Source organism: Poromitra crassiceps (assembly GCF_964638095.1).
Source record: "Poromitra crassiceps genome assembly, chromosome: 6".
Taxonomy (NCBI): domain Eukaryota; kingdom Metazoa; phylum Chordata; class Actinopteri; order Beryciformes; family Melamphaidae; genus Poromitra; species Poromitra crassiceps.
Window position 1 is genome coordinate 51,991,765 of NC_139627.1, and position 12,804 is coordinate 52,004,568.

The 12,804-nt window shown below is 41.3% G+C and overlaps 1 protein-coding gene across 1 annotated transcript in view; it reads left to right on the forward strand.

The window, feature by feature from the left end:
* Positions 1-5,069: 5,069 nt before the first annotated feature.
* Positions 5,070-12,804, forward strand: part of LOC310777969 (complement C1q-like protein 3) — a gene marked incomplete at its 3' end in the record, with an annotated part of 39,924 nt that continues 32,189 nt past the window's right edge. Inside the window, exon 1 of the mRNA XM_083638300.1 lies at positions 5,070-5,193. Coding sequence (XP_083494426.1) covers positions 5,100-5,193 — 94 coding nt within the window. The 5' untranslated portion in view covers positions 5,070-5,099. The remainder of the gene's footprint in view (positions 5,194-12,804) is intronic.

Genomic DNA, 12,804 nt, shown 5'->3' on the forward strand with positions numbered 1-12,804 from the left:
GCGGAGGCGAACTGGCGAAAGGAGCTGACCAAACGCCGACAAACATCCCGCCTTCAAAGAGCAACAGGTTACCGGAAGTGATCGATAACCTAATTACATTCCCTCAAATAAGTTGTCAAACGTTTTTTATTTTGTGACGAGCAAACATTTTTCACCGTCAGTTTGACGAGGAAATGTGCTCAGTACGAGCGACCCTCTGCCAAGTAACATTATTGAGTCATGACGCTGTTTATTTAATAGGGTGATCTGGTTGTAAAAATAAAACATTTACATCAGAAAGACATTGAAAGCAGTGATTGATAAATGAAATCCAATGTTTTTCTAAAAATTGCATCATTGGGAGGTTGATTCTGGCACTCAATATTAAGGGTGGGCAATATATCGATTTTATATCAATATTGTGATATGAGACTATACATGGCAAGGCTGTACAAACCTTTTTGAATGGGGGCCAGATTTGATAATGTGAAAATACCTGGGGGCCAGCTACTTTCTGTTGTATCTGAATTCTGTTGAATTGATACAGTACATAGAAGTTATGGCAAACTTAGTCTCGATGCCAGACCCATGAGAGTTCTTACGCTGATGCACTATATGTTACTGCATGCTGCAGAGCTCTCTCTGGGTCTGGGACACTTTCCCTCAGAGGGCTGGTTATGGGAGGGAACCGTTCACTTGGCCAGTCATATGCCAGTGATGGCTTCAGTCCTCTCCAATCAGTAACGACTTTGCGATCAGACAACACGGGAGGCGCAGCCCATTTGCTCTCTCATCGGTGCTACGACCTGTCACTCATTCAATTTCAACCCGCCTTCAAAACCAGCAGTGGCTGTTAACTCATTGAGTGCCATGGACGAACATGTTCGTCATTTCAAATAGTAACGTAGAGTGCCAAGGACGAACATGTTCGTCAATTGCGTTTTTTGACGGGGGGATGTCGATCTAAGCCTCTTACATCGCCTCTTACAATATGGGAGCTATTGAATGTGTCTAACCTATTTTACAGAACCCTTAGGTGGCGACAGTGCTCTCCAGATGACAGAAAAGTCAGGAATACAGCCTGAAAAAGCCGTGATCAAAGCGAAACCGCTCATGCTGCAGCCCAGAGCCATGTAGATTGCTCTGGCTGCTGCTTGACGGTGCCTGCCAACAGCAATCAATCCGCGCACACAACTGCTCCTCTGCCTCTGTCTGTCTGTCTGCATATAGTTTCTCCACACGATTACCCACCAGAAAGGCAGCACCCGACCCCGAAGGGCCAAACCTTACCTGCAGTCCCGTTTGGCATTTCCTTGTCGCTCTCGCGCTGTGAGCCGCTGTGAGCCGCACCGCCTGCAAAAACGGAGGCTCCGAAAATAGACTGGGTGGGTGTGGGGAGGAGTTTGCAGCTCAGGGGGGGAGAGGGGGGTGGGGCACGCAGGCTCCACAGAACTACACCAGGTCACTACATCAGAAAATATTAGCTAGAGTCAGTGAATGTGCTTGAAATGCTGCATTTCACAAAAGGCGGAATAACTCAGCTTCTAGATAGAAATGCATGTTTTTGCTGTTTTTGACCTTTCTTCTCCGGCTGATAACTAAAGAACGGAAAATGGTATCAATAAACTTTTTTTTGCTGATGATACAATAGAGTCTCCTTGTTCTTTTTGCGTGTTCGGTGTTTACATAGTAATATCACACAATATTCTGTGGGCCTCGAGAAATCACTGAAAACGCTCTGAAACTCTGGCACTGGGAGCGTCCGTTCTCCAAAAGTGGCTGGCACTCAATGAGTTAACTGGCACAGACTTATGTAGTATACGGAGCGCAGCGATTCAACGTAATATTTGAGTCTGGGGAGAGACTATGGCAAACTAAGACAGATGGAATTGAATGCTTATGGGAGAGGAGAGTGACTGCTGTGAGGAAGATGTTGAAGATGATGGTGGCTAAGACACATCCTTGTTTTACTCCTACTTTGACGTAGAAGGGGTCAGACTGTTGTCCACTTATTTGAACGTGGGCTTGCATGCCGTCATGAAATAGCTTTAGAATGGAGAGGAATTTGGGTGGGACTCCAAATCGACTGAGTAGGTCCCAGAGTAGCTTTTGATTTACTGTGTTGAATGCCTTCGAGAGATCAATGAAAGCCATATACAGGTCTTGCTTATGTTCTCTGCACTTCTCCTGGATCCAGGCAGTGGTGGCCGATACAAATTGGCACTGACCTCAAACTATCCAATCAGAGAAAAGTTGACATTTTCTCGGAAACAGAAGGTCAGATCGAGATGCCTACAAAGGACTATAATATATTTTCTCACCCCAAATCCATCCATGAGTCTCTACGAGTTACAGTTGCAGAGATACGTCCGCCCTGCATGCAGGACTACAGGAGAGACATAGAGGACAGCGAAGTTGGGGGTTTCAAGTCACTGATCAAACACTCGATTTCAGTGATTGCTGTCAGAATATAGAGCCATTTAACACTTATTTTAACACAAAAAACATTGCTGAATGTACCTTTAATGTGAAAATCTAATTTCACGTTCTGAAAATAAATCCTGTTTTCTAAAATTCTGTATTCAATGTTGATTTTTTTCTTTTTGTGATATTATAGTTTTAGCCAGCTCATGTTTTTTTCAATGTTGAAGGTTGATTTCACCCCAAAGTTTTGACATCAACCAGATTTAAATTTCTACCCATGTCTAGCCAACATTGGAGGCTGATGCCTAGCCAACGTTGGAGGCTGATGTCTAGCCAACGTTGGGTTTTGACGTCAACCCCAACCAAAATTCTGTGTCTATATAACGTTGGAGGCTGATGCCTGGCCAACGTTGGAGGTTGATGTCTACTCAACGTTAGGTTTTGACGTCAACCCCAACCAAAATTCTATGTCTATCCAATGTTTGAGGCTGTCTATCCAACGTTGGAGGCTGATGTCAGCCCAACGTTGGGTTTTGACATCAACCCAATTTTCATTCTCAACCAAACTTCTACATCTATCCAACGTTGGAGGCTGATGTTTATACAACGTTGGGGGCTGATGTCTGCCCAACGTTGGGATTTGATGTCAACCCGATTTTCATTTCCAACCAAAATTCTACATCTATCCAATGTTGGATGCTGATGTCTAACCAACGTCAGAGGCTGATGTCTATCCAACGTTGGAGGCTGATGTCTTGCAAACGTTAGGTTTTGACGTCAACCAGATTTTCATTCTCAACCAAAATTCTACATCTATCCAACGTTGGAGGCTGATGTCTATACAACGTTGGGGGCTGATGTCAGCCCAACGTTGGGTTTTGACGTCAACCAGATTTTCATTCTCAACCAAAATTCTACATCTATCCAACGTTGGAGGCTGACGTCTATACAACGTTGGGGGCTGATGTCTGCCCAACGTTGGGTTTTGACGTCAAGCAGATTTTCATTCTCAACCAAAATTCTACATCTATCCAATGTTGGATGCTGATGTCTAACCAACGTCAGAGGCTGATGTCTATCCAACGTTGGAGGCTGATGTCTTGCCAATGTTGGGTTTTGACGTCAACCCGATTTTCATTCTCAACCAAAATCCAACATCAGTTCAACGTTGGAGTCCAACGTCGATATGACGTTAAACTGACATCCCGTGCCAGCTGGGAAAAGACACTACTAAGATATAGATGTGAGATGATAGTATTATTGTTGAAGGAGTCTCTTGCTCTTCAGCCCCTCCACAGAGGGAGGTCAGTGCTCTCAGAACAGGACAGTATGAGAACAAAGTAAGGAAGATCCTGGAACACTTGATTCACTGGAAAGTGATTTTAATAGGGTGCAGTGACTAAGGTTTCGATGCACAGTGTCTTCCTCAGAGTATTTGACTCTGATGAAGACGCTGTGCGTGGGCCTGGGGCCCCAAGCAGTTGACTGACTTGCCTGTTCAGAAGCTACACCTGTGCAGGTAGCATCCTCCTCTTCTGCTTGCATTAGTAGTACAGACTGAGCTAGTAAAATCGCTTTGTGACACATGACACACAGTAGCCCTGTTCAAAACCGCTAACTATTACAGAAATATAGTGGACTATCTTACTAGTGTCAATGCACTGCAATTTCTAGTGAACAGCGAATGTACCCTACATTTATCTATACCACAATGCAATGCGGTCGTGTTTACCAAAGGAAAAGGAGAGTGAGGTAGGTGCCCGAAACGGCTTTGATCGTTCCCGATATAGTTCACTATTATGATAAACAATACATGGGGAATAGTAAGTGAGTGACTGAGTGAACCATTCTGAACACGGCTATATTGTCAAGCCCCACCCTTTGCTCGGCCCTATGGGATGAACAACACTCCAAGAGAAAATAAATAGGCCGGTGCGTATGTGACCACCAGGTAGACAATCAAAGCAAGTCATCACAGCCGGGCGGGGGATATAATAATTAACAATAATAGTAAGAATAATAGGAAGAAGACAACAATATTAAATATCAAATAGATAAACAATATAAGTAGAAAATACAATGTAAATATAGCCTAAAGGGAAAAAGAGAGAAAGAGACAACAGTGAATATGACAAGTTACACCAAAACTAGAATACTAATAAAAACAGCAATAATTCATAAGATTAAAAAATCAAAAGCCATGTCTAGTCCAAATGAATAATGTCATTATTCTTGGACTAGCTGGACTCTTGCACATAGTAAGCATCTAAGATGTGTTAAAAACTGGCTATTGGGGCTATACAGAAGGCACTCATAATGGTGATTGCTTAAAGAAAAGGTTTAATATTAGTCTCTCAAAACAGACTGTCTCATCTACATCCGGCGAATGCAGCTATACACAGTCTGTACGTTACACCCCCAGAACATGCACAAGGAAGTTGGGAAAAAAACCTTCAGACAGGAAAGAAGTTTGACGGAATCCGACCAATCACGATGCGTGTGTCCACGATCAGACGTCTATTTACTGTACGTGCCGAAATAGACTCTGGGTTCCCAGATTGCAAAACAGATACTTCCTCCCGAGAGCAGTTTTGTTTGCCCTACGTCACACAGCCTATAAGAGCAGCTCTGCTAGTTGAGGCGAGGACCACTTCCTAACAGCTCCTTCTAGAGGACGTGAGGACCACTGTGTTGTCATGGAGATGGCGGTGGACAAGAAGGACGATCAGGTGTACGACGACATCGAGCCACCCAGCAGAAGCGAACTCCGCAGCCAATTACAGATTAAAGGTGAGTGTGTGAAGTAGAGCTTATAGAGGTATTTTTTTCTTGATGGTCCCCCACCAGGAAATGTATGATTGAAACTTTATTTTTTGAAAAAATATACATACACTACATACACATAAAAAAACAAACTAAATAACTAATAAAATTGGCATTATCTTGTCCGAAAAGGAGTAGGAGGAAGCAGATGCTTGTCTAGTCCTACCCCTATTCCCCTATTAGAAACATTATAATAACACAGCTACTCTAATCAACAACCTTGTTCATTCATGAAATATTTTTTTAAGCCGACAACATTACCACGATCATGCATTGCATTCCCCTTCCGGATTTCTATATTTCCCCAAAATGGTGTTTCTGTACCTATTTTCTTCTTCCAAACTGTTCAACAAAGTCACCCCACAAATTGAGACGCACAAACTAAGACTGTTGCGAACATAGCGTTGCTTCAAATTAAGTTTTCCCAACTTAATTTATAGCCCCCCACTCTCTGTCTACGAACATTTTGTGTATGTTGACAGGAAGTAAATTATTTCCTGCTTTGTATATTATTTGTGCGGTTTTAAATTTGACCAGATCCATGAGCTTCAAACTATATGACTTTAAAAACAGTGTGTTAGTATGTTCATGATATGCCACATTGTGTACCATCCTTATTGCTCTTTTCTGCAGTCTGCATAACACTTTTGTGCTTTTGTAGGTGTTGCCCCATACCTCAATGGTCCGTGTACTTTGCGGCCATCCGTTTTGAAATGAGGAAACGAAAAATGAGTTGTTTCCCGTTTTTTATTATAAAAAAACGGGAAACGACTCATTTTTCGTTTTCAGAAAATGTAAAACGAGTCATTATCCATTATCCGTTATACTGTACATTATCCAATTTAATTAGATGTGCTTGTAAATGGAAATTGGGAATTAAAATACCCGTGTGGAAAACTCCTTTCTCAGTTTTGTGTTAATTTCTTCTCTGTGACCCGGAAGTGATAATGTTTCCCATGATGAAGGCATGAAGGCATGACCTGCCCATCTCAGCTTCTGATTGGCCTAGCGTCAAATGTTGTTGAGCCAATCGCATTCGCTTGGCTATCCTGCATTCTACACTGTGTGGTCAGACAGACAGCAGCTTCGCTTGTTAGCATGCATGAAAGACGGCACTGTGTTTATGTTTTTATAGTCTGGTATGGTTTACCCGCCGCCAGAGTGACGATCTAACATGCTGCGGGCTGCGGCCTCACTAAAGGTGGCCTGAAGTGGCGTCCATCTTTATATGTCGATGGTGTCAGCCAACAGGTTGAACGACATGTCGCTTAAAACTGCATTAAGCGATGTTTTTGTGTTAAATGATGGCTCTATATTCTGACAGCAATCACTGAAATAGAGTGTTTGGTCAGTAACTTTGAACCCCCAACCACTGTCCTCTATCTCTCTCCTGTAGTCCTGCAGGTAGGTTGGACGTATCTCCACAACCGTATGGCAGATGGTGGCATTGGATTCAGGGAAAAAAATACATATAGTCCATTAGAGGCATCGCGATCCGACCTTCCATTTCCCAGAAAATGTAAACTTTTCTCTGATTGGATAAAAATTGGCGGCGACCTCAAACTATCCAATTACGCAGTTACGCAGAGAGAGAGAGACACGGGGGAGATGGGTTGCCATGTTCCTTATCGATAACCCCCGAAGTGGCACATTTTTAAGACATTAAAACATGACATAAACAGCCCAAACTAGTCTAAGATAACAAACCAATAACAAAACTCCACAATACAACCCTGACAAACTTTAGAAACAGCGTTTTAAATTCTATAGTAGTCTATAATATAGCCTACCATTTACAAGTACTTACAAACCCGTTTAACTGGCAACGTGGGGAGAGCACGTGCAGCAGTTGGCAGAGTGAGAATGCAGAGAGCAGCTACAGGCTGTGTAAGTGCGGTATAGTTTCAGTTTTGTCACTCTACCTTTAAGAGCTTCAAAAGTATATTTAGCGGTCGAATTTCACAATAATCTTTACACAGAATAAAAGTCAAGGCTTTAATTTAACTATAATCTGATGAAACCCCAAAACAGCAGAAATCAATATTTTCTGATAAAACTCCACAAGCAGGGGAGTGCGACATCCGACTGATTTGGAGCAGGTCACATCATGTTATAGCCTACTTCCTGGTATTGTCGCAGTGACCAGACTGAGCACAAAACCAAACCAACAAACCATAGCTGCGCTCAACATGCCCTAACACAGTTATCTTAGATATACTGTATGTAGACTGTATATATATATAGATATATATATATATATATATCTATATATAGATATATATATATATATACACACATATATATATATATATATATATATATATATATATATATATACATATATATATCTATATAGATATATAGATATATAGATATATATATATAGATAGATATATATACACAGATATATATAGAATAATATACAATAATAATAAGTACAGTATATGTACATAGAATGTTCAAGAATGTACACACAGAACCAAGTTCAATGTCAATGCTTAATGTATATAGGACTGTGCTAGATGCTAAGGGGAATGTAAGTGGAATGTATATAGAGTGTACACAGAACAAACCTGACACTAGACACTTTTTACACTTTTTACTTTTTATTTTAATTTTAATTTTAATTTGATTACCTCATACTGTGATACACTAGACACTTTTACCCTTTATTACCTCGGTACTTTTATACCATTATCTTTATTACCTAACTTATTGTCTTGTCTAAACGCACATAATTTCGTTGTTCTTAAAACTTGTTTTTGTGACAATGACAAATAAAGCTCATTCATTCATTCATTCATTCATTCAAAGTCACGCCGGCTAAAGTCACATTCTCTCCTGCATTCAACATACACCCAAGGGATTTCATCCGTCATTCATTTTCCATCTACAGATTTTTTTTTATTTCCATTATGTTCATTTGACATTATACAAATGGAAGGCAGAGGGAAGATATATGGGCAAAGGGCGGATATGCGGTCGCTATGACGACCAGTTGTGGGCGGAGGCAAGTAAACTTGCAGTGGAATCAGACAGTCTATCAGGTCAAGACGAGTAAGGCCAGTAAGAGTAGAGCCGTACTGTGCTGTCATACAGTATGTGGTGGAAATGAGCCATATGTGTCCAGTGGTGAAGATTGCATCAGTGTCTTCCAGGGCAAGGGCAAAGTCAGCCCCCTGAAGAAGCTGCAGAAGAACCCAAAGTACCAGGTTGCCTTCAGGTGGCATGGCTCTCTTTTCATCATTTCACTTTCTTGACCCAAATCATCATCATCATCATCATCATTATTATCTTCAACCGCTTATCTGGGATCGGGTCGTGGAGGTAGCAGTTCCAGCAGGGAACCCCAAACTTTCCTTTCCCTGGCCACATTAGATTAGATTAGCCTTTATTGTCTCCCTTAGGATACATTTGTCTACGGGCATTAGCCAGCTCTGACTGGGGGATCCCAAGGTGTTCCCAGGCCAGCATGGAGATATAGGGCCCTATTCTCCCACAAGCCTTCGGCGCTAAAACGGGCCTTAAACGCAAAAAAACGTGCCTTGCGCCTGTTTTGGGACGATATCAATATGGCTTTAGGCTGCCAAATGCGCTTTAGGCCGAATGGGCGTGGCGCAGTCCCAGAATGGGCCAAAGTGGGCGTGTCGGCGCTAAATACCGGCGTACTGCTATCTTCCGACCTGGCGTTAATTTAGCGCCTTGCGCCTTTGAAAAGCAGGCCTATTCAGTGGGCCAGTTGCTTGGAGCGCTCCCCTCTGGCTCTCTCCCTCCCCTCTTGCTCTCTCCTCTTTCACCCTTCTCTGTGTCACCTCTCTCCCTCTCTCCTCAGTCTGACAGGCACAATACCGACTGTCTCTGACTCCCTCGCTCAGAGTCCCATAGAAAAAATAAGCTGTAACTTCACTGTAATGTGAATGTCCCAAGATGCATTGTGTTTCTCCATTTCGCTACTAAATAGCAACCAAATGAGCCGAAAACCTATATTAAGGGAGGATCTAAATAATGTGTAATGGTAAGACAACCTCCAATTGTAGAACATTTCAATATTGGACCAAATAAAACATCGAAATGAAAACACCACCCTATTTGAAACATATATGTCCTACTGGGGCTATAAATATCCCTTGTCGATTTAACGTGATTTAGATAAGTGACAGCGGAAGCTTCTACTGTCATCTGCTATACTGTGATGTCCGCTCCAATAACTTGGCCCTACTCCACATTTAGTTTTACAATAAAAACACATTTATGCAATGACTTTACATAATGTAGGCTATATTTATGTGCATCATCCTTCCTGCAGCAGGCGAGAGAAAATGATATCTTTCTGGACAAACTTTTACCAATCTAATAGGCTATATTTTTCTAGCTGATGCGTTTAGAACATTATTTTCACTTTGATCTTGCTATAGTGTAGCGTATTTACATGCTTGCAGTATTGAAACTGCAGTTAGATTGGTTTGAGAAGCATAATAATATGGAATAAGTAAGGGTTAATGCCCGACGAGGTGTACATTATCACTTTTTAAGGGACGACGCGGAGGCGTGAACCGTCCGAGGCGAAGCCGAGGATGGTTTGCCTCCGCGAAGTCCCTTAAAAAGTGATAATGTACACCTCGAAGGGCATTAACCCGCTTATACCATGGTCACTTGCCAACAAAACAATAAGACCAGTCATTTATATTTCCATGTGTAATAAATAAAGCAATCTAAATGGCTAAATGTCTGTTATTCATACTGTAAATCAGTCTTCCACGAAATAAAATAGTCCCTCCCACCTCCACCAATCTCCGTTTTAAAGCCGACTCAAACGTTAACTTCATCACAGGAATGCAGGTTTAACAATGTTTTGCGTTCTACATTAAATGAAGACATTACCGTTTGGCTGCTTGCTTTATTTTGTATGATAGATACGTATTGGCCAAGTATATTAACATTTAAGAGCGAAGAGTTTCAGGAAGTGAAAAGTGCAGCGGGGGCTCGCACTGCATGCATCTCTCTCTCTCTCTCTCTCTCTCTCTCTCTCTCTCTCTCTCTCTCTCTCTCTCTCTCAAAGGGCTCGCCCCCGCTCGTGCACGAGCCGAGGGAAATATCCTCTTTGTCGCCGAGAAGAGCTTGGTGACGCGAGGTTAAAAATCTCCGAAACGAAAATCAAAATTGTAAATAAGAGTTATTTTTGATAAACTGAGCACACAGGGGTGATTTAAATACTTACTTTGACCGAGTCAATTTTTTTCTCAACATCCAAAATTGTCATATTAACCCTTAACGGGGGTATAAAGCTCAAACTGCTCTCCTGATAACACTGATGAAACTATGGCGCATTGATATGAACGGTGAACAGACCATTTAGCTAGGTGTCCATTATCACTGTACAATATCACTTTTTAATGGACACCTTGCAGCCAATCAGAATCGAGTATTCACCCAGACCATGGTATAATAGCCTATAATGCAGACAGACAGACTGGATGAAGGGAGGGGGGGGGGGGGCAGAGCGTTTGGCTTTCGTCTGGTTTTGCGGGATCACTGGAATTGGAGCTAAAAAGGCAAGCGTGCGATTCGTTTATTGCAGTTATCCAATGAGCATGACGGTGCATAATTTTACGCTTAAAAGGCGTGGTTGTAATGGTTGAGGCTGCGTCTAGCGCCAGCACGATGATATCAAGTGCGCTGGTCCACGCCCACTGATTTGAGCTGCGCCAGGCGCTCGGCCTAGAAACAGCGCCGATGCAACGATAGGGACCATAATCTCTCCACCAAGCCCTCGGTCTGCCCTGTGGTCTCCTCCCAGCTGGACGTTCCTGGAACACCTCCCTAGGGAGGCGACCAGGTGGCATCCTTACCGGATGCCCAAACCACCTAGACTGGCTCCTTTCTACGGGAAGGAGCAGCAGCCATACTCCAAGTTCCTCATCGATGACTGATCTAAATGACCCTTGAAATTAAACTGCATTTGCCCATTTCAGGGAACTTGGTGTGGAATGGTGTCTCTCAAGCAGCTGTAAAGAGGAACTGGACGGTTTCACATGCCTCATGTATGGCCATGGTCGTGAGAAGAAAGTGTATGCAGTGTGTGTGAAGATGATGTTGTAGAGCAGTGATACCCAACTTGCGGCCCGCGGGCGCCCCCTGTGCGGCCTGTGATGGAATTGCAAAAAAAAAAAAAAAAAAAAAGTTTTACAGTGCACCTGAACGCAACATGCAAGATACCTGCTGAATAAGTGTCCAAATGTTCATGTCATTCTGGCCAATACTCCACTCCTGTTATAGCATTTCAGTCCGGAATATGGAATATCTTTCAATAATCTATGATTTAGCTGCTAAATTGTCAAATACCGCCGTCTGCTCACTACCCATGCACTTATGTACTTAAAGTCGAGCTGAACCCAAAAATGACTTTTCTTTTCTTTTACTTCAAATACCTGGGTATGCAGTGCACCTATTTAATGATGTATGCAAAAAAAATCACACAAATCTAATTCCTTTAGTTTTTCACACTTTTTCACATCAAAAGTTCATTTTTCAAGATTTAATTGATAACACTAATCTACAGTTTGCTGACATCACCTAGTACTATCACATTTCTACCCCATTTCAACCAATCATATCACCACATGCAGCTGTCAATCAAATCTTCATTTCAGGATAATTTTGGCGCCTAGTGCCTGTCATCTGGCAGAATTCCTTTCCCATAAACTAACTACTAACTTGGCCAATTGCATGAAACATGAACAAAAAACAAAAACTATTATCGCTAAGAATGCAAAGAAATGTAACTGGCTCGTTAACTCATTGAGTGCCAGCCACTTTTGGAGAACGGACGCTCCCAGTGCCAGAGTTTCAGAGCTTTTTTCAGTGATTTCTCGAGGCCCACAGAATATTGTGTGATATTACTATGTAAACAATGAACACGCAAAAAGAACGATGAGACTCCCCATATGGAAAAACAAATAGAAGAAACATATATGAAGTCCTGTTGCCTCCAATAGCAAATCTTTATGTATTATATGTATTGTATGTCTTATATGTAAACTCTTGAAAGTGGCCCCTTTCATATTCTCCTCATATGAGAGAATTAAGGTAATTATATATAAATCAAGTAAACATCATGTATGTAGCATATAAGGAAAGTGCATGGGAAATTGTCTTTTCCATACATGTTCAATATAATGTTTGTAATTTTTAATTATATGAGACATATGCTTTTTATAGATGAATATATACCATTATATCTATGTTTTTTGTATGTAAAATGCATTTAATTTAAAAGAAAAGTATGCTTTCTTTATATGTTTTTTCTAAGATTGTTATATGTCAGCCAATTAATATTACCATATAGGTGTAAAAAACATATACATTATATATATGTTTTTAGTATGTTAAGTGTATGGTAAAATATACTTTCTTTATGTTTTTTTTATACATTTTTTTACATGTCCGACAATGAAAATTACCATAGCAGTATAAAACATATATACTTTATTTATACAATTTCATACAGGTTTCTGTTGTCAAAAACATTGTTAATAATAATAATAATGATAATAATAATAATATTTGTGCTTTCATACA